A 27,995-nucleotide genomic window follows, 5' to 3' on the forward strand; every position below is an offset into this window, starting at 1 on the left:
ACTGTTTCCACTGTTTCCCCATCTATTTCCCATGAAGTGGTGGACCGGATGTCCATGATTTTAGTTTTCTGAATTTTGAGCTTTAAGCCAACTTTTTCACTCTCCACTTTCACTTTCATCAAGAGGCTTTTGAGTTCCTCTTCACTTTCTGCCATAAGGGTGGTGTCATCTGCATATCTGAGGTTATTGATATTTCTCCTGGCAATCTTGATTCTAGCTTGTGTTTCTTCCAGATATCTATCCAGGACTACAAATGAGTGTCATTCTAATGAACATTCTCAATTTAAGTTTCCAGGAATAAGGTTTCTCAGGATAGCTCTAAAGAGCCAACACAGCTTGACAGTGGTTGTACTCCAAAACAGATAGAAGATAGATTTCCTGATCCCTGAACAAGGAGGGACTTGAGGCGTCTTGAACGAGACGTGTTGTTGCTGGGTAAATACCTCCAGAAAAGTTAAAGAAAGTCTCACAGTCCTCAAAAAAAAAAAAAAAAAAATTAAGATCCTATGGGATCTCAAAGAACGAGCTGGAGAGTCCTCAAGGTGGCTATAATCTCTCTTTGGGGGATCCTTCTTCTGGCGAAGGGGAATTTGGAGTTGGCTAATGCATCTACTAACCCATGTTATCACCATATTAATGCTGCTTATGACTGCTCCATATATTAGCAATTGTCTAACCCATTTTGTCTGCCCAGGTCAACAAGCTACAACATGCAATGCCACTTCAACAAGGATATAGAAAACTACACCCAACCACAGAAAATATCACTCACCCTTAGATGAACACTGCTATAAGGACTCTGACGCTTGAGACTAGCAAGAGAGGGAGGCCCAATGCCCCTCGTCATCCCAGCTCAGCAGGAAGTAGCCAGAGAGACCTCGACACCCCTATTCCCAAAGAATTGGGCCTCCCATCTCTTGAGGGGGGAATTGTTAGGTAGTTAGAATAGGAAAAAAGAGTCCAAAATGGCAGTGGCTAAAAGACAAAGAAAGGAAAAAGCGCGTGAAAATGGAACAAAAGAAAATCTGAGGACCAGATTGAGTACCACAGGTGAAACAAACAGACCTCCTGGCTAGTCCAATTTACACAGGACAGGCTCAGCGGAAGGAGACAAAACGTTTTTATAAAAAGAGGAGCCAACATTGAACCTCTGTCCTTTTTGGGTCAGCGTGTCTTCACATCTCCAGGATGTACTATCCTTTGCTCGCCAAATAAAACTGGGCTATAACAAACCTGTAAAACTGATCTGCCATTTCAGATCTTTGCATTGAGACAGAACCGAGGAAATTACACACTCCCCCGACAGTTGGGAATAAAACAAATATCCATACTGATATAAATAAATGATGTTATAAATACATTTGGGGAATGAAAATCTTCTCTTATAGAAGATTTCCAATTAATAAAGAAGAAAAAGGTGAAATATTAAATTGGAATACCACAGTAATAAGTGTTGCGTGCAAGATCCACCAATGAAAGGTAAAATTAGTGGCCAAAACTCTAAGCAGGAAGAGTATATCTGCGTAACCTCAGAGTTTCTCAACCCAAATTTACTACTAAATGTGGCAGTTTAAAAATATCACCCTAAATTTGAGATGCAGCTTATTTCTGCCCCCGCTGAGTGCACTAGACTTTGTAACCAGTGTATACACTGCACTTCTAAGCATAGATTGGAAAGGGAAAAATCCTAAAGATAATGGAGAAACTTGTCAGACACGACCTTAACGAAGTAACCAAGGCTAATATAAGTTATGTTGATAATCATGTGTCCCCTCATATATAGGAAGGACACATCCTCTCTGAGATATTTCTAAAAATTTAAAACCTTAGTCCAATCAGGAGAAAATATCAGACAAACTTAAATTCAGGGACACTCTTCAAAATATGTGACCACTAGTCTTCAAACATCTGAAGGTAATAAAAGAGAAAGACCAAGAAATTATTATAGATTGGATGAGACCAAACATGTGATGACTAAACATACTGTGGTAGCCTGGATTGAATCCTAGATCAGTAAAAAAGGGCATTAATGGAAAAACGAATAAACTCTAGTTTCATTAGAATTGTACCCATATCACTTTCTTAGTTTTGCTAAATGTACACGGTTTTGCAAAATGTTAACAATTAAGGGAAACTGGGTGAAGAGTACATGGGACCAATCTGAGCAACTTAAAGTTATTAAAAAAATTTAAATGACGTTGACCAGAAAGAGTTAACTACATATTCTTTTATGAAAAGTTCATCATAAACTAACAGGTCATATGATTATACTGTGTTAAAAATGTCATGAGAATGCCCACATAAAAGAATATATATTCGGTTCCAGGGAAAACATAGTTGGTTTGGAGAGATGAGAAAGTGCTTTCTTCCTTAAGTTTAATGTATGAACAGTTTCGCATATATGAACAACTTTTATTAATACTGAACTGCTAGGTCGCTTTTTTCCTCATTCCAGAGAGCAACTCTGCTGCTCACAGATATCATTTTACTTTACATAAATTTGCTGTCTAAACTGCTAGAAGATAAGTTTATCAAAACTAAAATAACATCTGTTCACTTTCATAAATAAAATTCATGTGCCACTTGATGTGTCTAGTCAAAAATGCACACTGTTTTGACATATCTCTATGGGACACGGACAGAATCCAGGGTTCAGGTAGCAGGAGTGAGTATAACAGATAGTAATCTCACAGTTCAGTCAATAAGGCAGAAACTCTCCAGCTGATTTCTAGAGTGGGCATGGTGTATATTTGGAAAGATAATCTTAAGAAACATACTGAACAATTTATGTGCCGGAACTCATCCTAAGTGCTTGTACAAGACAAACATCCTGAATCTTCATAAAAACCGTTAGGTACTGTACTACTATTAGCTTACTTTTACAATTTAGGAGCGAGGCATGCTTCTAAAGGTAGAGCCACTTTTCCAAAGCAAACTACCAGGAGCTAAGTTCCAGCTCTCTGCTACCGCGCCGCGCCGCGCCGCTCCCTCCCTCTGCGCATGTGCATCCCCGCCTTCTGCTGGCTCGTCCTTCCGCGGCCTCCAGCCCCTGGTGGGAAACAATCCCTAGCCTCCAGGTCCACGGGCGAGGGAGCTGCGGGTGAGCCCCGGAGGGTGAGGGCGAGGGCCGAGAGGGCTCCGCGCGGCTGGGAGAGCCGGCCGAGGCAGCGGTGCCGGGTGGTGGGTTGGAGCCCCGCGAACACTGCGCGACCCCGGGAGTCTGCAGCGTCTGCAGAACTGAAGGGACGGCAGGCGAGGGCGCTTCCGCCTTAAGGGGCCAGAGTCCCGTGTGGGAACGCGGCCTCTCAGGCTCACTCGGTCTGCAGGTGTTCCGCCCCTCAGCGGAGCGGGCGGCGCTGTCCTGTGGCCGCGGGTGGGGAGTGCGCGTGCGTGAAGTGTGAGCTGGGCCCACGGGGGTGGGGGAGGCGGATAGGAGGTAGGGGAAGAGCGATTGCGCCTGTATGACATGTTTGTGCGCACTTCACGTAGTGACGTATGCGTCTCTCCTGCGCCAGGCTTACGGGGAGCCGGGAGGCTGTAGAAGACCATTGTCTCCTGAAGGGCCCAGAAATAAATGAATTTCCCGGACCAAATTGCCGCCTAGAGACTTGGTTTTCTTATCTGTAAAATGCAGACCTCTATAGTGCTTGCCTCTGGGTTGTTTTGAGCGCCCACGTTTTGTCAGCTGCTGTTGTATTTGTTCTGTATAGGCGGCTGGAGCTTGGACCCCTCCGTTAAGTCGTTTGTGAAATGGATTGGAAGGGGCTGGACCACCTAGCCACCAAAGCCTTTTCCTGGCTCTGTTAACATTACTCGGATCCTAAGTTATTATTTGTTATATCTTCATTTGTTATTTGTTGTATATAATCATGACACGGTGTCCTGAAGCCATCGAAGGCTGTGTGATGGTGGAAGGTCTGGGACAAATATAAGAAGAGAGGTGAGCTGGAGATGAGCGGGGTGGGCACACAGGCTACACAGGAAATGTCACCTCTTTAGAAATTTGTGAAGCCATAGTTCGGGTTGAAAGGCTCACCAGCCATAGTTAAAATTCTGTCATTATCCGAGCCTAACACCTCTTCCTCTCCTAACTCTCCATTCACTTTTTCCTGAGGTTAGCTTCCCTCGAGCAGTGTTCCATTGTTGATGGCTTCTAGAGAAATGCTGAGGTTCCGGCTCCCAGGATGGTAGTGCAGACAGGTCCTTTTTGGGTTATCAGTTTCTTATTGAAAGATGCAAAAAGAAATGAGCCCGAGAAGATGACTGGCTCAGATCATGCAGTTTGTTAGTGACAGAATCACAGTTGAAAGTCAGGTCTGCAGATTCTTGGGCCACAGCCCATTTTGTTAGGTCAGAGTTAGTTTTTTATTAAAAGATCCTTTTGAAAATTGTAAGCAGCTTAGAACAGACTTTTTTAAAAAATAAATCTTGCCTTAAACACTCCCATCCCTTTTTTCAGAGGTTTCTTTGATTATCTGATCTCATAGGATTAATGGTGTCAGCAGATGACAGTCAGATAGGATTAGTGACTAAACAGCAGTGAGAAGGTGTTTTTACCCCCTAGAACCTCAGTTATGACAAATCCCTAGTGTATCCTTTACTTTACTGTTCTGTGTTAAAAATCCTCTCATGTTTTTAATTTTTCTGTGTTACAAAACCTAAATTGATAATAAATCTTCCCAACCTAGGGATCGAACCCAGGTCTCCAGCATTCTTTATGGACTGAGCCACCAGGGAAACCCGGTAATAAATCAGTAAGAAGCAAAAGTTTACATTCACTCGGTGAAAAGTATCAGGTCTAAGGTCAACATAAATGGGAGCCACACATGAGCAGGTAAGTGTCTTGTGTGTGGAGCTATGTAGGCTGGTGAATCCAGAAACTACAGGACAAGCCAAGTTCTTACTTCCTTCTTTCTCCCTCAGCTCTCCCTCCTCCACTAAGAGTGAAAAATGAACAAATCCCAGGTGAGTTTTTTTTTTTATTCCCACTTTATCTAAAATGAGTTTTCTAAAGTTTTTAAAGGTTAATTAAACCATGTGTCAGCTCATTTGTGTTTCTAGCTTCAGTAGCAGATAGTCCTGGCTTTTGTTTCTGCATTTCCACTTAAATTTCAACCTAATACATGCAGTCTTGCTCCTTCAATACCTCTCCACCTGAATCATTTCTGGAAAAAGCCACCAAATTGTAGTCAAATCCAGTTTTTGTCTTTGTCTTAGTCTTAGTGGACCCTTTTGCAGCATTTGATACTATTATGCATAGTCTGTTTTGAAAGTCTCCTCTGTTGTTGTCTTTGACGCTATGCTCCTAGTTCTCCCTTTTCCTAACTTCTTCCAGCGTGAAGTTGTCTTTGCCTTTTGCCCCAACATTGCTTATCCCTGGGTTTATTGCTTATCCATTGTTTCTCTGTTCTTAGACAACTGCTCTTCTCAGATACCTATTTTTCCTGACAACTTTTGTCTTTAAAAATTAAAATACTTTAAAATTGTTAGTATATTAACATGGTTTTTAAAAAAATGTAAGTGATACAGAGAAAGTAAAAATTCACATCCCTTCCTCTCTGTACCTTAGGCTTCCTCCACGTAGGGTGACATTTGTTTCTCATCTAAACCGTGTCTCTTTCACTGAGAGTGAGAGAGGTTTTATTAACGATTATGCTGGAACAACTGGCATATATTGGGACAGTCCCAGATAAACTGCAGTATACAGTCACTCAGCTATAGGTATACATTCTTTCTGGTTTCTTGTTTGTCCTTCCAGTGTTTCTTTATTCAGTTGAAAGAAAGTATGAGCCCTCTTTTATTTAAATGGGAATCTATTATACTTAGGGCTTTTTAAGTTTAGGTGCACCTGTACATACCTGGCAATGTCTTAAAATGCAGATTTTGATTCAGTAGATCTGGGTTGGGGCTTGGAAGGTGCATTTCTAATCAATTGGAGCTGATTCTGCTGCTCAGAGAACCACACCAAGTAGTGAGTCTAAACACTGTTTCCCATTCTTTCTTTTTTTGGTTGCTTTTTGCACTTCTTTTTTCAGCTTGTCCCAGGGAATCTGTCTGTAACAGAACGTGGATTACTTCTTTCTTTGTTATAATCACATGGAAATTCAATTCTGAATGTTCCATAGTTTATTAAACTAGTAATTAACTATTTCCAACCTTTTGCTACTATAAACTATGTTTTGATGAATAACTTTGTACATTAGGTTTATTCTATCATATACATTCCCAGAAATGAGATTTATTCTGTCAGGTAAATTTCCAGAAGTGATATTTGGGAATATATAAATTCCCAAAGGGTTGACTACAATTGATAAACTTGATCTGTTTGGTGGGATTATAGATACTTTGTACTTACATTGGCATTGCATGAGAGTGCTTTTTCTCCACAGCTTCTCCCATAGAAATAATGTGGTTCACTTTTGGATTTTGACATCTGATAGGTAAAAATTAGTATTTTATGTAGTTTACATCTGTACTTATCCTAATGCTCAGTGAGATTGAAGATTTTTTTCACATATCTAAAAGATGTCTTGTTTTTATGTTTCTGTGATCTGTTCATGTCTTTTACCCATTTTGCTCTTAGGTTTCTGGCTTTTTTTTCTTTTTTTCAATGTCTGGTTAGCTCTTTGCATGTTAGTGATACTAATGCTTATCTTTCATATAAGTTACAGAATATTATTTTCTTGTATATCATTTGTCTTTTGATAATTGTTCCTGGTCTCCCTCCCCTCCCCATGCAGGTGTTCTGCTTCAGGATACCACATTTCACTTAGTCATCATGTTTCCTTAGGCTCCCCTTGGCTGTGACAGTTCCTCAGATTTTCCTTGTTTTTGATGACCTTGTCAGTTTTGAGGAGTATAAATCAGGTGTTTTGTAGAATGTCCTTCACATGGGAATTGTCTACTGTTTTTCCTATGATTGATTATATTGGGGTAATTGTTTTCTTGGAGAAAGACCAGAGAGGTAAAATGTCATTTGGTCATGTCTTATCAGGGGTAAATTCTCTCAAATGACTTCACTTTTCAAAAAATGATGTACCACTGTTGATCACCAGCCTGAAGCTGTGCAGATTAACTTTCTCCACTGTAAAGTTACCCGTTTTTCCCTCTGTTTTCGTAATATACTGTTTGGAAGGAAGTGGGGGGTTATACCACCCCTCCTTCTCAGTGGCATATCCACATAAATTAGGCATTCTGCACAGGAGATTTTAATATTTATTAACTCAGTCAGTGTTTAATATCAATATGAGCTCATGGCTAGTTACTTTTTACTTATTATAGTCCAAGTACTACCTTGTTCACTTTGTTGCTCAAATCGTTTGTCCCACCTTGGTTATTAAATAGACCACTTTCAACGAACCCCATTGTTGTGTTTCTGTTTGAGTACTTCTTCTATACTTTCTGATGCTAGAAGATAGTCCAGGCTCATATTTCCTGCCCTAGAATAAGCCATTTTCCCCTGAAGAGCTCTGCTTCCTTTTATTGGAGTTTAGTGTTAGAAACCAAGACTGGAGGGCTGAGTATGCTATTGGTTTGTAATTCCTTATAGATCCTGTCAGCTGACTGAACAAGAAAATATTTATGTATACTAACACATATCTATGAATATTTCAGCATGTAACCATCTGTATTTATATTAAGCTAAGTATTCACACTAATGTCTCCTGCTGTAATCATTATCACCTGAAACATTCTGACCTTGTCCCCTTGCTTGTCTATAACTCCCATTCCAGCATTTTGGCCACCACCATCATCATTTCTTTACTTAATTGTTCAATTCCAGCATACATATATAAGTTATTTCAAAGTTACTAACCTATGGACTCTTGGTTCCTTCCAGTTTTTGGTCATTATGAATTAAGCTGCTAGAAACATATGTAGGTTTTTACCTAGATACATGTTTTTTAAATAGCTAGAGTGTGAAATTAAAAATACTTGATCATATGTTAAGACTTCAGCTTTGTACAAAGTTGAAACTGCCCAATTATTTTACAAAAGTGCTGTATCATTTTATATTTCTAATTATGAATGAGAATTCCTCTTGTTCTGCATCTGGACCTGAAATTGACATTGTCATTGTTTTAGATTTAATGGTTCTAATAAATGTGTTATGGTATCGCACTTTTGTTTTAATTTACATTTCCTTAATACACATAATGGGCTTCCCTGGTGACTCAGTGATAAAGAATCCGCCTGCCAGTGCAGCATATGTGGGTTTGATCCTTGGGTAAGAAATATCCCCTGGAGAAGGAAATGGCAATCCACTGTAGTATTCTTGCCTGGGAAATCCCATGCACAAAGGAGGCTGATGGGCTACCGTCTGTGGGGTCACAAAGAGTTAGACACAACTTAGTGACTGAACAACAACAATGACAAATGACACTGAGCATTTGTTCATAAATTTATGAACTGTCTGTATGTCTTTACTTGACCTGTTCACATTTTTTATCCATTTTTTAATTAGGCAATTTATTTTCTTACTAATTCTTTTGTATATTTTAAATGCAACTTCTTTATTAGATATATATGTTGCAAATATTTTCTCCCAGTCTGTGGCTTGTCCTTTCATTTTCTTAGAAATGACTTTTGCAGGGTAAAATATTTTTAATGAAAGCCAATCCATGTACTTTTTTAAAAAATGGAATGTGATTTTTCTGTTGTATTCAAAAACTTTTCATGAAACCCAAGATCACATAGATCTCCTATCTTCTGTGTTCTAGAAATTTAATAGTTTTGCATTTTATATCTAGGTCTGTGATTCATTTTTGTTAACATTTGTATAAAGTGTAAGGTCTGTGTCTAGGTTCATTTTTTTTGCATAGATGTAGAGTTGTTGAAGCATTTGTCAAAAGACTGTCTTTTCTCAATTTAAATGCCTTTAGGGCTTTGTTGAAAATCAGTTCACTAAAACAAACTGATGAATATGACAACAAAGAAACAGACTCACAGATACAGAGAACAAGCTAGTGGTTATCAGTGGAGAGAGGGAAGTGGGGAGGAGCATGGTAGTAGGGGGTTAAAAGGTACAAACCTCTATGTATAAAATAAATAAGCTATAAAGATATATTGTATAACACAGGACTATTGTCAAAATTATATAACCATTATAAGTGGAATATAGTCTTTACAACTTGTGAATCACTGCGTTGTACACCTAAAACTTACATAGTATTATGCATCATCTATACCTTTTTTTATTTCATCAGGTGACTATATTTCAGTGGATCTGTACCTGGACACTCTATTCTGTTCCATTAAGCTATGGGCTTCTTTCACCAATAACGCCCTGTCTTGGATATTAGTTGTTGTTGTTTGGTCACTCAAAGTGCTCAACTCTTTGCGACCCCATGGGCTGCAGCACCATCTCCCAGAGCTTGCTCAAACTCATGTCCATTGAGTCTGTGATGCCATCCAACCATCTCATCCTCTGTGGTCCCCTTCTCCTCCTGCCTTCAATCTTTCCCAGCATCAGCATCTTTTCCAATGAGTCGGTTCTTAGCATCAGGTGGCAAAAGTATTGGAGCTTCAGCTTTAGCATCAATCCTTCCAATGAATATTCAGGGTTGATTTCCTTTAGGATTGACTGGTTTGATCTCCTTGCAGTCCAGGGGACTCTCAAGAGTCTTCTCCAGCACCACAGTTTGAAGGCATCAGTTCTTCAGAGCTCAGCCTTTTTTATTGTCAAACTTTCATATCTGTACATGGCTACTGGAAAAACCATAGCTTCGACTATATGGACCTTTGTAGGCTAAATAATGTCTCTTTTTTAATATGCTGTCTAGGTTTGTCATCGCTTTTCTTCCAAGGAGCAACCGTCTTTTAATTTCATGGCTGTGGTCACCACCCACAGTGATTTTGGAGCCCAAGAAAATAAAGTCTGTCACTGTTCCCATTGGTTCTCCATCTATTTGCCATAAACTGATGGGACCAGACGCCATGATCTTCATTTTTTGAGTGTTGAGTTTTAAGCCAGCTTTTTCATTCTCCTCTTTCAATTTCATCAAGAGGCTTAATTTTTCTTTGCTTTGTGCCATAAGGGTAGTGTCATCTGCATATCTGGGTTATTGATATTTCTCCCAGTAATCTTGATTTCAGCTTGTGTTTCATCCAGCCCAACATTTTGCATGATGTACTTTGCATGTAAGTTAAATAAGCAGGGTGACAATATACAGCCTTGACATACTCCTTTCCCAATTTTGAACCAGTCTGTTGTTCCATGTCCATTCTAACTGTTGCTTCCTAACCTATATACTGGTTTCTCAGGAGGTGGTGAGATGGTCTGGTATTCCCATCTCTTTAAGAATTTTCCACAGTTTGTTGTGATCTACACAGTCAAAGGCTTTAGCATAGTCAATAAAGCAGAAGTAGATGTTTTTCTGTAATTCTCTTGCTTTTTTGATGATCCAACAGATGTTGGCAATTTGATCTCTGTTTCCTCTGGCCTTTCTAAATCCAGCTTGAACATCTGGTTATTTGTACATGTTATTTGGTAGCTTTGTATAAGTCTTGAAATCAGGTAATGTGTAAATCCTCTTTTTCCTTCCATATTCCATTGGCTATTCTGTTGCTTTACCTTTCTATATAAACTTTAGAATCATTTGTCAGCATCTCCAAAATAGCTGGGATTTTAATTTGAATTGCATTGAATTTGTAGATTATATTGGAAGGAACTGACATCTTAACAATACTGAATTGTCTTGAGTGATGAATATGGACTGTCTTTCCCTTTATTTAGATCTTTGATTTCTTCCATCAGTTTTTGTTTTTCTGTATATCCCTGTAATGCATTAGTTTTATATTTGAGTCCTTTTTTTGGTGGTGGTGGTGTTGTAAATGGTTTTTTTTCATTCAAAATATGAAATTCCAGTAGTTTATTCTGACATGGGAAAACAGTTGGCTTTTTTATATTGACCTTGTATCCTATGATGTTGATATATTTGCTTATTACTTCCAGGATTTTTATTCTTTTCCTTTTTTCAGAGTCTTTGGGATTTTCTGCATAGACAATCATGTTGACTTCAGATAAAGACAGTTTTATTTTTTCTTCCTAATCATCTACCTTTTATTTCAGGTTTTTCTGTTTGTTTTGTTTTAGGTCTTTCTGTACTAGCTAGGACTTGAATAATAGTCTTGAAACAGAGCATCCTTGCTCTTTTCCTGCATTTCAGGGAAAAGTGTCAAGTCCTAACAGTAAGTATTGAGGGGGTAACAGGCAGGAAGGCCAGGGGTCTCCAAATGGAGGAAATAGCCTGCAAGTATCAGACATTTTTTTTTTTTTTAATTTCTTTCTTAAGCAGCAGGAGGAAACAAACTAGTGATATATTTTTTCCCCTTCTCTGCTGCTGCTGCTGCTAAGTCGCTTCAGTCATGTCCGACTATGTGTGACCCCATAGACAGAAGCCCACCAGGCTTCCCCATTCCTGGGATTCTCCAGGCAAGAACACTGGAGTGGGTTGCCATTTCCTTCTCCAATGCATGAAAGTGAAAAGTGAAAGGGAAGTCGCTCAGTCATGTCCGACTCCCAGCGACCCCATGGACTGCAGCCCACCAGGCTCCACCGTCCATGGGATTTTCCAGGCAAGAGTACTGGAGTTCCCCTTCTCTACACAAATTTAAAAAGAGATTTCTCTTAAAATACTGTGTTGCCATAATGACACCTGGTTCCACCTGAACTTAACTTTTCTCAAATTTTGAGCTAACAAATACATTTTTCTTATGGAAATGTTTGTGTTAAGCTATGTTAATGTACTATACATTTACCCCAGACTCTTGCCTTCAAGTCGATTCCACCTAAAGGCTTAGAACTGACTTGGCAAACCACTACGTTATCCTCATACATTGTTCTCCTAAGTCATGTAAATGAAACTTTTTGTATGGTAATCTGCCTTTATAGGAGATTCAAGTCAATCATTTTATGGCCCTGGATGACCCCCCTGGTGCCAAGATTACCTCAGAATGCATCCTGTGGGTGAGGGGCCTGGTGCCATTCTCTGAGTTTTGAGACATTGCTTTCTTTCATTAACAGACTGCTAGTAACTATATAACATCCAGCTAAAGACTAACAGGTGGGTATCTTTCTGCCCCCTTCTGATGTCTATGTCAAAAGCTTTCTCTATCCGTTTTATACTTTAATAAAACATTATTACACAAAAGCTCTGAGCGATCAAGCCTCATCTCTGGCCCCGGATTGAATTCTTCTCTGGAGGCCAAGAATCCCAGTGTCTTTCGTGGTTCAGCAACAACCTTTCAGTATGATGTTCTCTTCTTCATCAAGTTGGGAAAGTTCCCCTCTATTCCTAGTTTACTGAGAGGTTGAGAGGTTGGTTTTTTTTTTTTCATTATGATAAATGACTGTTTTTTCTTCATTAGTTGCTATTATTGTGTCATTTTGCTTCTTTGACTTCCTGATACGTTGGATCATGTTCTTGTTTTGTGTTTTTTTTTAATGTTGACCCAGCCTTTCATTGTCGTCATGGTCGTTGTGAAGTCGCTCAGTCGTGTCCGACTCTTTGTGACCCCATGGACTGTAGCCTACCAGGCTCCTTTGTCCATGGGATTTTCCAGGCAATAGTACTGGAATGGATTGCCATTTCCTTCTCCAAGGGATCTTCCCAACCCAGGGATCGAACCCGGGTCTCCCGCATCATAGACAGACGCTTTACCGTCTGAGCCACCAGGGACCCTTTCATACCTGAAATAAATTCCACTTGGCTGTGTTTGTATTTCTTTTTATACATTGTCAGATTTGATTTACCCATGTTTGAGGATTTTCGCATCTCTGTTATTGAAAGATAATCTGATCTTTATTTTTCTCATAATATCCTTATCTAGTTTGGTATTAGGGTAATGTTGGCCTCAGGAAATGGCAACCCACTCCAGTACTCTTCCCTAGAAAATCCTATGGATGGAGGAGCCTGGTGCAGGCTACTGTCCATGGGGTTGAAAAGAGTCAGACACGACTGAGCGACTTCACTTTCACTTTCACTTGGCCTCATATAATGAGTTTGGAAGTGTTATTTCCTGGAGGAGATTATGGAGAATTGTATTAGTTTTTCCTTAAATGTTTATTAGAATTCACTAGTGACACTGTCTGGGTTGGTGCTTTCTCTTTTGGAAGTATTTTAATTATTGATTTAATTTTTTTAGCAGAAATGAATCTTTTCACGTTATCTCTATCTCCTTTGTGTGAATTTCATAGCTGTGTCTTTTAATTTCATCTATGTTACCAATTTTTCAGGGGCAGAATTGTTTGTAGTATTCTCATTATTTTTTAATGTCATTAGGATTAGTAGTGTAAATCTGTCTTTCATTTCTGAGATTCACAGTTTGCTTCTTTTTTACTTGGTTAGATTGGAGGCTTTTAAAATTTTTATTGATCTTTTCAAAGAAGCAACTTTCAGTTTCATTGACTTTTCTATTTTTTTCCACATTTTCAATTTAACTGATTTATTTGAATAAAAATTCCTTTATTTTGCTTGCTTTGGGCTCAGTTTGCCTTTTTTTCCCTTTAGTTTACTAAGATAGAAGGTTAGATTATTGATTTAAAATCTTTTCTAATATATGCATTTGATGCTATAAATTTCCCTCTGGTACTGCTTTCACTGCATCCCACAAATTTTGATATATCATATTTTCATTTTTATTCCATTTCATTTAAAGTAGTTTAAAATTTTCTTTGAGACTTCTTTTTTGACCTATATGCTATTTAATTTTCAAGTATTTGAGGGATTTTTCAGCTATCTTTTGCTTATTGATTTCTCTTTAATTCCATTGTAGTCTGATAATATATTTTTTATGATAGCTATTGTTTTAAATTTGTTATGGTGTGTTTTGTGGCCTAGACTATAACCTATCTAGGTGAATGTTCCATAAGAGGTAGAATAGAATGTAGAATGTGTGGCTTATTTTTTTGGATGGAATATTCTAGAAATTTCAGATCATGTTGATTGACGGTACTGTTCAGGTCATCTATATACTTACTGCTTTTCTGCCTGCTTTATTTCTCAGGACAATTGGAGGGGTATTGAAGTCTCCAGCTGTGGCTATAGATTTGTCTGTTTCTCCTTTCAGTTCTGTCACTTTTTGCTGTATGTATTTTGATACTTTTGTTGGATACATACAAAACCATCTAATGAGTTCTTAATTTCAGATATTATAATTTTCAACTTTGGAATGCCCATTTTATGCATGTATGTATGTACATGTACATGTTTGTATACACATTTATCAGAGGTCCCCAAGACTATCACTAGGTGCAGTGATTTTCTGGGACGACTCAGCATGTAGTTGTACTTAGGGCTGTGACTTATTAAAGTGAAAGGATACAAAGCACAGTCAGCAAAGGGAAAAGATACTTGGGGTTTAGTCCCAAGTAGAGGACCCCAGGCATAAGCTCCTAAGACTTTTCCCAGGACAGGCTTAAGTCCTATAGCAATGAGATGTGATGACAAATGTGAAATGTCTGCCAGGGAATCTCATTAGACACTCAGCGTTCAAAATGTTTATTAGGGGCTAGTCACGTAGGTACTGTTTGCTTAACATATAACAAAGTCTCAGACTCCAGAAGGAATGTACATGAGCAGAAAAAACCATATAGTTCACACAAACAGTTCAGGCTCAGTGAACCATTCTTACCAAGGACTGGTAAGAACCATCATGAACTCCAAATTCCCAGATACCAGCCACAAGACACCCTTGTAGCAGATCTTTCAGAAGATAGCAGTCTCAGGCCTGCTCTATTAATTCTTTATCTACAACAGACATACCATGTATCTGTTGACTTCTCCCATCCTTTCATTTATTTTGTTCATATTTTCCTCTTTTATATTAATTATAATTCATTCTGAAGTTCTTTTGTGTTATAATATCTGAGTCTCTATGTTGTTATTCACTCAGTCATGTCTGACTCTTTGTGACCCCATGAACTGCAGCATGCCAGGCTTCCTTGTCCTTCACCATCTTCAGGAGCTTGCTCAAACTCATGTCCTGAGTCTGTGATGCCGTCTAACCGTCTCATCTGTTGTCCCCTTCTCCTCCTGCCTTCAGTGTTTCCCAGCATTAGGGTCTTTTCTAATGAGTCATCTCTTTGCATCAGATGGCCAAAGTATTGCAGTTTCAGCTTCAGCATCTTTCCAGTGAATATTCAGGGTTGATTTCCTTTAGGATTGACTGGTTTGATCTCCTTGCAGTCCAAGGGACTCTAAAGAGTCTTCTCCAAAACCATAATTTGAAAGCATCAGTTTTTCAATACTTATCCTTCTTCATGGTCCAACCCTCACATCCATACAGGACTACTGGAAAAAACGATAGCTTTAACTATACAGACCTTTTGTAGGCTAAGTAATATGTCTGCTTTTTAATATGCTGTTTAGGTTTGTCATAGCTTTTCTTCCAAGGAGCAAGCATCTTTTAATTTCATGGCTGCAGTCACCATCTTCAGTGATTTTGAAGCTCAAGAAAATAAAGACTGTCACTGTTTCCATTGTTTCCCCATCTATTTGTCATAAAGTGATGGGACCAAATGCCATGATCTTTGTTTTTTGAATGTTGAGTTTTAATCCAGCTTTTTCACTCTCGTCTTTCACTTTCATCAAGAGGCTCTTTAGTTCCTGTTTGTTTTCTGCCATAAGGGTGGTGTCATCTGCATATCTGAGGTTATTGATATTTCTCCTGGCAATCTTGATTCCAGCTTGTGCTTCATCCAGCCCGGCATTTCTCATGACGTATTTTGCATATAAATTAAATAAGCAGGGTGACAATATACAGCCTTGACATACTCCTTTCCCAGTTTTGAACCAGTCCATTCCATGTCCAGTTCTAATTGTTGCTTATCGACCTGCATACAGGTTCCTCAGGAGGTAGATAAGGTGGTCTGGTATTCCCATCTCTTTCAGAATTTTTCACAGTTTATTGTGATCCACACAGTCAAAGGCTTTAGTGTAGTGAAGCAGAAGTAGATGTTTTTCTGGAATTCCTTTGATTTTTCTATGATCCAACAGATGTTGGCAATTTGATCTCTGGTTCCTCTGCCTTTTCTAAAACCAGCTTTAATTCTGGAAGTTCATGGTTCATGTACTGTTGAAGCCTTGCTTGGAGAATTTGTAGCATTAGTTTACTAGCATGTGAGGTGAGTGCAGTTGTGTGGTAGTTTGAGCATTCTTTGGCATTGCCTTTCTTTGGGATTGGAATGAAAACTGACCTTTTCCAGTCCTGTGGCCACTGCTGAGTTTTCCAAATTTGCTGGCATATTGAGTGCAGCACTTTCACAGCATCATCTTTCAGGATTTGAAATAGCTCAGCTGGAATTCCATCACCTCCACTAGCTTTGTTCATAGTGATGCTTCCTAAGGCTCACTTGACTGGCTCTCGGTGAGTGGTCACACCACTGTGGTTATCTGGGTCATTTAGATATTTTTGTATAGTTCTTCTGTATATTGTTGCCACCTCTTCTTCATATCTTCTGTTTCTGTTAGATCCATACCATTTCTGTCCTTTATTGTGCCCATCTTTGCATGAAATGTTCCCTTGGTTTCTCTTAATTTTTTTGAAGAGATCTCTAGTCTTTCCCATTCTGTTGTTTTCCTCTTATTTCTTTGCATTGTTCACTTAGGGAGGCTTTCTTATCTCTCCTTGCTTTTCTTTGGAACTCTGCATTCAGTGGGTATATCTCTCCTTTTTTCCTTTGCCTTTTGCTTCTATTCTTTTCTCAGCTTTTTGTAAGGCCTCCTCAAACAAACATTGTGGTTATGCTATCATTGTCCTTTTCCTTTGGCCTTGTCTCTTCGTATAACATGACATTTTCTGTTGGATGGTGAGCATTATCTCTAACAACACAGATATTAGGAGAGGCTCCAAAAATTATCTGAAGTAGAGAGGATTCATCCTTTTCTCTGCTGGGCAGGTGGAATACAGAACTGGTCACTTTAATCAGACATGAGTGAGCTTGGTTAGGGCCCATAACATATTAGTTTTAATCCTTCTTTTCATTTTAACAACTGAAATTTTTACTTCCTTAGTAAAAGTTAACTTTATAATACAAAAGATAATATGAAATAACTTTTTCTTGGTCATCCCATTCTACGTTTTGTATAGTGCTAGCTCCTACAGTTTCCAGTTTAATACATGTTAATGTGTATGTCTTCTCATTAAGAATAATATTTGTAGCAACTAGGACCATTCCACCCTCTCATGGAAACTCAATTTATACAAGATACTACTTTTATCCTACATAGTATAGCATTAAAGAAAAGCAAAAGTTGCTCAGTCGTGTCCGACTCTTTGCAAGCCTATGGACTATACAGTCCATGGAATTCTCCAGGCCAGAATGTTGGAGTTGATAGCCGTTCCCTTTTCCAGGGGATCTTCCCAACCCAGGGATCGAACCCAGGTCTCCCACATTTCAGACAGTTTCTTTACCAGCTGAGCCACCAGGGAAGCCCAGCATTAAAGAAAGCAGTCCTAAATTTTTAGTAAACTAAAGAGATTCATTTCAGTTCAGTTGCTCAGTCATGTCGGACTCTGTGACCCTACGGACTGCAGCATGCCAGGCTTCCCTGTCCATCTCCAACTTCCGGACCTTGCTCAGACTTATATCCATTGCATCCATGATGCCATCCAACCATCTCATCCTCTGTCATCCCCTTCTCTTCCCGCGTTCAGTCTTTCCCAGCATCAGGGTCTTTTTTAACATCAGTACTTCACATCTGGTGGCCAACTTATTGGAGCTTCAACCTCAGCATCAATCCTTGCAATGAGTATTCAGGATTAATTTCCTTTCAGACTTTATCTGATTTTATCTCCTTGCAGTCCAAGGGACTCAAGAGTCTTCTCCAACACCACAATTCAAAAGCATCAATTCTTCAGCACTCAGCTTTCTTTATAGTCCAACTCTCTCATCAATACCTGACTACTAGAAAAACCATAGCTTTGACTAGACGGACCTTTGTTGGCAGTCATTCTTTTAAATATTTTCCACTCGTATAGCTCTGACAATTTCTTATAGAAAAGGAATGTACTGTTACAGGAGCAAGTGTCATTCAAAGATGTATGTGTGGACTTCACCCAGGAAGAGTGGTACCTGCTGGATCCTGCTCAGAAGATATTATACAGAGACGTGATCCTTGAAAATTATAGCCACCTTGTCTCAGTAGGTAAGAATTCTTTTCCACATGATTACCAGTAGCATGCATTTCTTAGCTGATGAAATGTAAAAACTCCCTGTGAAATTTTCTGATGGAGATTCAAGGCCCTAAATGACTGGTCCCTTTTGCCCACTATAAAGTATGCTGTAGTCTTACCTCCTTGGGAATTGGTTTATTTAGGCACCTCTTTTAGATAGTTCCCAAAGCTGTACCTTTCTTCCCCATCATTTTTTTAGAGTTCTTGAAGCCAGACTGTTCAGCCATAGTCCTGTGTTACTCTCTTTACAGGGAATTGCATTACTAAGCCAGAAGTGATCTTCAAGATCGAGCAAGGAGAAGAACCTTGGATACTAGAGGAAAGATTCCCAAAACAGTGGCACTCAGGTGAGTTAGTGAGTTCACAGGCAGATGGAAGCCAGAGGAAATGAGATCTTAGGCCATTGGTATATGATTCCAACCCCTGACCTTTGAAAGTGATTGACAGTTGGCCCACATACTTATGTTACCTTAATCACATTCTTCTATATGTCACTTTCACTCATAAATCTTTCCCTTTCTTCTTTGACATTTTAGAGTCATCTACCTATAGTCATAATCCAAACTCATTTGGCTCCATCTGAGATAATTTTTCTTGATTATTTTAAAACTGTCCACCTTCCATCTATTGTCTTTGGACATCTTTTGTTAGATGGTATGATTCATGTAATACTTTAATATATTCATTTAACAAATATATGGTGAGCATTCAGTATGACCCAATTATGTTTATACATAATTAAAAGAATGTCCCTATTATCAGAGTGTGTAATACAGTGAGAGACAAAAAGCATTCGTGTGTGTGTATGAAGATGTATGTGCATGTATACACACACACATGGTGTTGGGTGGTGGTAAGTACTGTGAAGAGCTGAAGCAGTGAAAAGGGGGTTAGAGAATGATAACATCCTATTTGTAATCAAATATACAGAATTCAAGAGAAAATGGGCTTCACTCGTGGCTCAGCTAGTAAAGAATCCGCCTACAAAGCAGGAGACCTGAGTTCAATCCCTGGGTTGGGATGATCCCCTGCAGAAGGGAACAGCTACCCATGCCAGTATTCTAGCCTGGAGAATCCCATGCACTGTATAGTCCATGGGGTTGCAAAGAGTTGGACACGACTGAGCGACTTTCACTTCACTTCAAGAGAAAATATATTTTATGAGGTACACAATAGATATGAGTCTCTAATAAATTAAAGTGTGAGCTCTGTGGATTCTGAATACTCCCGGCAGAGGAAACATCAGGTGCTGGTGTTAAACTTGTCAGACTAGTGTGCCGTTAGAGTATCTAAGGAAGTATAATGATGTCATGGTAGCTGGAGGTGAGTGGGCATGGGGAGATTGGTAGGAGATGATGTCATAAGTAGCATGGACTGTGGCAGATATATTAATTTTATTTTGAGTGATGTGGGAAATCCTCAGGCTTTTTTCAGTATATATAAATCAAATTAAGCTAGCAGATTGGATTTACAGTTTAAAAGACTCTCTCTGACTTCTCTGTTGTGACCATGTGATGGGTGGATGGTGCTTAGGCACAAGCAAGGAAAGAATACCAGTTAGGATACTATTGTATACCCAGAGGAAAGCTAGTTGCTCAGGCTATGTTGGAAATGCTGAAAAATGGTGGATTTGTACATATATCTTGAACATGAGGCCAAGAGGATTTGTTACTGGGTTGGATATAGAGTGCGAAAGGAGGAGGAGCTGAGCATGAATTCAATGATTTGTTTCCAGTACCTGATAACTTAGAGTACTATTTACTGAGAGAAAAAATTTGGAGGAGTGATTAGAGGAGAGTTAGTACAGTTGGTCACAAGAAGCTTGGGATAACTGCTAGACTCTGGGAGAGACATACATAGAACTTCTTTGTAAAAGACCATACAGTAAATATTTTAGGCTTTGTGGGCCACACATGGTCTCAATTGCTGCTGCTGCTCTTCCTCCTCTTACATCTTTCTCTTCTTTCTCTTCCTCCTCACTCTTATATTTCCCTTTAAAAACATCCTTAGTTCTAGGCCCACAACCTTACAGTCAAGAGTTTGCTGACCCCTCTAGAGAGTGGTTGTTTGTAAATGAGAGAGGTAGTTGTGGTGCAGTACTGCTTTTACAAGCTGTGTGAATCCACTAAATCTTGTCATTAGAGGAGATTGAAGGGAACAGTCTGAGTCACTTGAAAATTAGAGAGCCTGGTTTCCCAGGGGTTAAATAAGGAACATTCAGCCATCCATTACTACCTTAAATGGCAACCATGGGTTCAGTGTCCTAAACCTGTTATCCCCTGTTACTAGTTTTTTCAAATTCCTAATGTTATTTTCTTTTCCATCTTCTTCATATTCATCTATTCATTTTCTCACTTGTCACTGATACCTGACTTGATCTTCCTAGTTGTTGTTTTTTCCTGCCTAAAGCATCCAATTTATCTTTCACTAGCCTAACAAAGTTGATCCTTATTAATAAATGAAATCAAAATCTCCTTTCAGTGACTGTCACAGTCTAGCGCTGTTTTACATATCTGTATCTTTTTTACTGCTCTTCAGAGTTCATTTTAAACTTCATGCTATCTTATGTCTTAAATTTCACTTTTAAATATTTTCTCATTTTTCTATAATTTTCACTTTGGTTTATTTTGCCTTTTAAGTAACTTAATTAAAATTGGGCATGCAAAGTGTTTAAACATTGCATGGTCTGTAATAATGGCTTGTTGTTATTATTTTGGGCTTCCCTAGTGGCTCAGAGGGTAAAGCGTTATTATTATTTCACTTACTTTAAGTTAGTGATCAATTTTTTGCTGTAACTTAAATAGTCTGTATTTTATAACCCTAATCCACTAGCATCTGTAGCCCCAAAACTCATACCTGATGATATGATTGTTGCTTAGGGTTTCTATCATTGCTGAGATGTTGTTTTCCCAAAGAGAAGCTTGAGATAATTATTTGAATCTGAGATGGAATAAGTTTCATATATATATATTACTCCAGGATTCTTGGGCTTCCCTCATGGCTCAGCTAGTAAAGAATCTATCTGCCTGCAGTGTGGGAGACCTGGGTTCGATCCCTGGGTTGGGAAGATCCCTTGGAGAAGGGAACAGCTACCCACTCCAGTATTCTGGCCTGGAGAATTCCATGGACTGTATCGCCCATGGGGTCACAAACAGTCGGACACAACTGAGCGACTTTCACTTTCAGTATATATAGATATATATGTACATATATTACATATATATGTGTACGTATATATCTATATATACACACACACATACATACATATACATACACACCATATATGGTATAAAGTACATAGTTGAGGCCAGAACTAGAAGTATCCATACTTTCCTTTCATACTTTTCCTGATTCTGATATTTTAATAATTACTTTGTTGAACCAAGTTTAGAAGAGATCACTCTTTTTCATCCATTCAGAAAGCATTCTATAGTATTTTTACTAAATGCACATTCTCTTATTTTATCCTGAAGTACAGGTTGAAAATAATTCATACGCACATCAGTTTTTAAGAATCATAAATGTCCTGTCTCCTCAGTGAAGTCAGAGGAAATAGAATTTTGCTAACACCTGCCTAGACTGTGATCATGACACAGGGTGTATCGTTGAGCAATGGACTTGTTTCATCTTACAGTGAATTAAACAGGTAGTAACTTCTAAAGGCAGCAGGTGGAGACTGAAAATGATAGGGATGTTGTAGAGTTTGTTGGCTTTGTTATTTTATTATTACTTTTGTGGTTTGTTGTTTTAAATTAAAGTAGCATTTCCTGGAGGATGTTCAGGTCCCAAGAAGAGCCAAGGCTGGAGTGTAACTAATTACATAAAAGGTGTGTTTTTGAGAATGAGCAATTTGTTAAATATCCAGCTAGAACTGCACATATTTTTTAATGGACTTACAGAATTGTGACTTGAACTCATAATATGAATTCAGTTTTTGTTTTAATTTGTGTTTGTCAAGGTAGTAACTATTATCAGTTAGTCTTTGGAGCCATGGACTCAGGACTGTTTTAGATTTTTTTTTTAACATATGATTAATATTGTTTCACCTAGTTAGTCACTCAGTCATGTCCAACTCTTTGTGACCCCATGGACTGTAGCCCACCAGGCCTCTGTCCATGGAATTCTCCAGGCAAGAATACTGGAGTGGGTAGCCATTCCCTTCTCCGGGGATCTTCCTGACTCAAACAGTCGAACCTGGGTCTCCTCCTTTTCAGGCAGATTCTTTACCATCTGAGCCACCTGGGAAGCCAGTTTCATTGAGTAGTGACAGTAAAGAATAGCCAAGAATTTTTACAATAAAGTTTGTTGAAGGCCTCAGAACCATATATTAACAGAAAAATATGATCGTTATAGGTCTCATCTGTAAGCAAAAGCCACAGATAGTCTAGATATGAAAGCAGAAAACCTTGATGTAAATGATAAACTTAGATATGAAAGCAGACTTAAAGATCAGTATTGGTTCAGGAACAAAATTGTTTTGGGGGAAAGTAAGGCAGCAGATTGAAATAAAGTAACGTATGCCTTGATGGTTGGGACAACTTCATTAACAGCTGTGAGTCCACAGAATGAGCCTGGTCCTTTTGCAGAGATGGTCTGTCCATCATCTGTTTTGTATTTCCTGTTGGGCATTTGTGTTGTTGCGAATCACAGCTTGATAGAGAGTTAGAGTCTGGATTAAAGCATTGTCCTTTAGAGCATGAGGAAGTAGGTACCTTCAGAAATTTGTTTTGATGTTCATATATCAAATGGGAAAAAGGAATAGTAACATGCACATTAGTGAGGCTCCTATCACAGTAATCAAGCTGTGGGAAGGTAAGGATAAGAAAGCATGATCTGCCTCTGTCAAACTGAGTTCATCCTCTAATATGTTTCTTAAACAGTCTATTTTTCTTGAGAAACAAATGAACAAAACAAAACAAAAAACCTCTCTTGTTAAACTCATCCAGTTCTTGGAGTTTCCTGTTCCCTAAATGAATAACTCTTACAAAATCTCCATCCCTTGCTTACCATGTCTTATTATAATTATTCCATGTGAATTAAAGGAATCCTGAACTCTCAGACTATTCTTCTGAACCTGAGGCAGTTGGTGTTTTCAGAACTTTAGTCTGGTGTTGATGTGTAGAGTAGAAGTGAGTACTCTAGTAGGAATCACACCAGGTAATCAGTGTCTGAGGGGGTTAGGACTCGACTGTTTGGTTTCCACAAAACATAGTTCATTTTCTGAAAGCCCTTGTCTACTAATCTTCAGTGTAATGATATTCAGTGTTCAATGTCTCTGTTGGGCTCACTCCATTCTCTTGAGTTTCCTGATTTCTGAATCAGCCACTCTCTGGTTCCCTGTGTTTTGAATATATTTCACCTTTTTCTGTCTAGTTTTAAAGTGTGTATTAATAAAGTATTAAATGTTACTGCCAGTTTCCTTCCCCTATTTTTACTGAAGCATGTTTTTATTTTCCACTCAAACCAGAAGAGTAAAGAAAATGTATGCTGGATTTTAGTTCACACCAGAAAATTGAGCCTAAAGCAAAAGAACTAACTGTGTAATAGGGCATTTGTGTAAAAGTCGAATTCAATTAGAAATGTACTAGGATTCATAAGATGTGGTTATTTTTCTCATTTCTAGAAGACTGGAAAGTTGATGACCTAATAGACAGCACCCAGGAAAATCAAGATGAACATTTTTGGCAACTTGCTTTCACCAGCAACAAAACATTAAGTACAGATAGTGGTGACAGAGTAAGGAAAACTTTAAATCTAGGTACAGACTCCATTCCTTCAAGCAATTTTCTATATAAAATATGTGACTCATGTGAAGTGAGTTTGAAAAATATTTCAGGCTTAATTATTAACAGAAAGAACTATTCTGGAAAGAAGCCTGATGAGTTTAATGTATATGAGAAATTGCTCCTTGATATTGGGCATGACAAAGCTCCTCTTGGAGGGAAATCTTATAAATATAATCAAAAAAAGAATGTCCTCAATCATGGACAGGATCTCACTCAGTCAATTTTTGACCAGCCTTTTGAGTATAATGAAAATGGAAGAGGCAACCATGGAGAGGCAGCCTTTTTCACAAATAAGAAAGTTCAGATAGGAGAGACACACTGTAAATATAATGAATGTGGAAGAAACTTCATCCAAAGTTTGAAGCTCAGTTTATCTCAGAGAACTCTTTTTGAAATGGAGCCATGTGAATGCAGCATTTGTGGTAAGTCCTTCTATATGGATTTAAGATTCGGACATCAGAGAGCTCTTATGGGGGACAGTCCTTGTGAATATAATGAATATGGGCAAATTTTCTGCGGCAATTCAACTTTTGTTATCCATCAGGGAACTTACACAGGAAAGATTCCCCATGAATATAAAGTCAGTCACAAAACATGGGAAAAGTCAGCTCTCTTTAAACATCAGATAGTACACATGGGGGGAAAACCTTATGAGCACAATGAAAATGGAAATACTTTCAACAAGAAGTCACATCTCACCCAACTTCGAAGAGCTCACTCAGGAGAAAAAACCTTTGTGTGTGGTGAATGTGGGAAAACATTCTGGGAGAAGTCAAACCTCACTCAGCATCAGAGAACACACACAGGAGAGAAACCCTATGAATGTACTGAATGTGGGAAATCCTTTTGTCAGAAACCACATCTTACCAACCATCAGCGAACACATACAGGAGAAAAACCCTATGAATGTAAGCAGTGTGGGAAAACATTCTGTGTGAAGTCAAACCTCACCGAACATCAGAGAACACACACAGGGGAGAAACCCTATGAATGTAATGCATGTGGAAAATCATTCTGCCACAGGTCAGCCCTAACTGTACATCAGAGAACACACACAGGAGAGAAACCCTTTATATGTAATGAATGTGGTAAATCCTTCTGTGTGAAATCAAACCTCATTGTACATCAAAGAACTCACACAGGAGAGAAACCCTACAAATGTAATGAGTGTGGGAAAACCTTCTGTGAGAAATCAGCTCTCACTAAACATCAGAGGACTCACACAGGGGAGAAACCCTATGAGTGTAATGGATGTGGGAAAACCTTTAGTCAGAGGTCAGTACTCACTAAACATCAGAGAATTCACACAAGGGTGAAAGCTCTTTCAGCATCCTGAACATTAAGAAGCCTTCATCCACGCTTTCAAATATGTTATACAGGTTTTTAAAATGAGATGAATGAAACCCAAAGAATATCACAAATTCCTTTAGAGAGTGAGATTTTGTTGTAATTCAGATAATTAGTACTAAAATAAAACCTTATTCATGTTTTGAATATGTAAAAGCTTTCCAAAAAAAGTAAAACTTTTCATCAGAAAATTTATATTGAAGGGAAATTCAGTTACATAATATGGTGAAAAAAAAAACACCTTTGTCTAGAATTTATGTTGTGTAGTGCCATATTCTGGATGTGATACAAAAATTTTATTGTTGTTAATATAATAGGTGATACTCATTTGCAGTCATATTCACAGTGGAATCTGAAGTTTAAAGACATTAAATGACAACAGCATTAAACATTTATGTGAAGAGTCCTTGATGTTTGCAGGCCTTTTGTGGGTATGCTAATATCATAGAAATTTGAGGTATTCTTGATTGGTGTATTAGAGCCTAACATGCTTATGAAGAGAAAATCTAAACTCTTAATTAACTGTTACAGTCTATATTAACATTTCCCACACTAGATACCATCAATGTCTTTTTAGGTTGTAATAATTATGTATATTTGTATATGTAAATGTATTTATATACACTTACCAATACACAGTGATGTGCTGCAGTAAGTTTATACTGACTTGCAAGCACTGCTGATAAATTTTCAGGAAGTTTATGAGCCAGTTGTTAAACACAGTCATTATTTTAAAGTATTAATTTACAGTTAAATATTAAAAAAACAAAGATAATACATACTCAACACTCATCATTTCCTAATTATTTCACAGTGTTTTGCTATTATCTTTGTTCTTTAGGTTATCTGTATTGTTAAATCAGCATGATGAATATTATATAATGATGTAGTACTATACATCTGTGACCAGCCCTACGTTCAGTGCCATTGTGTTGGTAGTGTGGCATTAGTGGCAGTATTTACAGTGGTACATCACTGTGTATATATGCAAATACATTTGGCAAATTTAAAATACTAGCCACATACCCCTTCTCCCATTTCCATAGATAAATGGCTCTGTCCATTACTGCTGAATGGCCTCTTCAAAAAAGAAGCCAAAATATGTTTTTGGGGAGGTTTTTAACTACCTATGCATCAATCCTATTTTCAGTACTACCAGAGACTCTCTGTAATGTGGCCAGTATATGCTGTTTTACTACCTGTTGCTTACCTTTCTTCTAATTTTGCTGGCATATGTGAATGAGTATGGCCATTATTACTGAGCTTCCACTTCGATAAAAAGGCCAAACAATATTTTCCTGAAGTTATTCAGCTGCCTTGGGTCAGTCAATAATGTGAATGCTGTTAATAATAATGATAATTACATAAATTTTGCAAAGGTTAACATCAGTTATGAACAGTAACGCTCACGGTATTCGGCAAATAAAAGTAGCGTGTGTAATGAAATGCTTCTGGTCTACCCTTGGTGCTTTATTGCTGTATCTATTTGGGCATGATGTGTGTAACCCAAGTTGTATGTAACTCAGGAACTATGTATTTGTATCTAATTTAATAGAATGTAATATACTTTCTCTCTCTCCTTTGTCCTACTGTTTTCTTTGCTTCTTTGGAAAACACTGATAAGCAGTTCCAAGAAACACTGCCCCCCAAATAGCCATTCCCTGCTTCCTCCTTGTTGGGCCATGTTTTGTCTTTTTGTCCATCCTTTCCCCAGATGATTTAGGGGTAAATCCACATTAGTCTAAGTTAATCATGAATATACTGTTCTAGTGATTTTGTTGGGATGGACAGGTGAATAATGAGATACTTGGAAAATATTCTCAGTGCTTCGGGGAAAGAACTCAGTGATAAAATATTGTCATGACATGAGAACAGATTGTCTCTCATCTGCTGAACTTTTTCATGGCTGTATGTTATCCTAGATTATAGTTGTGGCCTGGTAGGACAATAGCCTGAAGAGAACAGTACACAAGATGGGAAAAACCTGACTCAGAGGTACTGTCACTGAACTGCACAACTCTTTCTGGACCTGCTCTCTGCTCAGTATTTAATTCAAATACTGGGACAAAAGAGGCTTCTTGTTTATTCTTGGAGATGTCTGTTATTTAGCACTGAAGGCATTCACCTGATTCAAATGAATTCTTTTCTAATAGAAGTGTTAATGTTCTATTTAATGTTCTGGTGTTACTGTTCTAGTTTTAAAGATGAATTATTTTCTTTGACAGATTAATGTAGGGAGGGCTGTTGGTATCAGCCATGGTTCTAGTGAAAAACAATTCTGATCCAACTAAGAAGACTTTCATGGCAGACTTACTACAGTGGTTTGCCAGAAACAAGCGATATTGAAGCACCTAGAGATTAGTGTCCCCAGGAGGCCATTACCCTTCTAAGTCCATGAGGGCAAAGGATGGAAGCAGGTGTTCACCAGAGCCCAATAAGAGCCGCTGCTCTTGTGGAGGAGGGGCCATCTCATGGGAGATACTGTCAGCTCCAAAATTATGGACCACATTTCTGGAACCCAATCAGATGCCATCTGCAAGTGAGCCCACGTGGGCACAGAGAACGTAGAGGGGAAGGTCTGGGTGGAGCTACTGGAGAATAAGCAGCACAGTGTTTTTTATTCCTGTAAACTCCTATATAATGGCTCAGTATTAGAAATAAAATTATTCTTCTAGTTGAAAGTTA

At 38.4% G+C, this 27,995-nt stretch overlaps 1 protein-coding gene and 1 pseudogene across 1 annotated transcript; one reads left to right on the forward strand and one right to left on the reverse strand.

The window, feature by feature from the left end:
• The window catches only part of LOC104997326, a 58,805-nt pseudogene extending 55,848 nt beyond the window's left edge, over positions 1-2,957 (reverse strand).
• Positions 2,278-25,699, forward strand: LOC104997313 (zinc finger protein 248-like). Its single transcript, XM_010851984.1, has 6 exons — positions 2,278-3,100; positions 4,689-4,834; positions 4,924-4,965; positions 18,023-18,149; positions 18,429-18,524; positions 23,801-25,699. Exons 3-6 carry the CDS (start codon positions 4,951-4,953, stop codon positions 25,297-25,299), a joined length of 1,737 nt encoding a protein of 578 aa, XP_010850286.1. The 5' UTR covers positions 2,278-3,100; positions 4,689-4,834; positions 4,924-4,950; the 3' UTR covers positions 25,300-25,699.
• Positions 25,700-27,995: the final 2,296 nt, after the last annotated feature.

The sequence above is a fragment of the Bison bison genome, unplaced genomic scaffold (assembly GCF_000754665.1).
Source record: "Bison bison bison isolate TAMUID 2011002044 unplaced genomic scaffold, Bison_UMD1.0 scf7180017864306, whole genome shotgun sequence".
Classification (NCBI taxonomy): domain Eukaryota; kingdom Metazoa; phylum Chordata; class Mammalia; order Artiodactyla; family Bovidae; genus Bison; species Bison bison.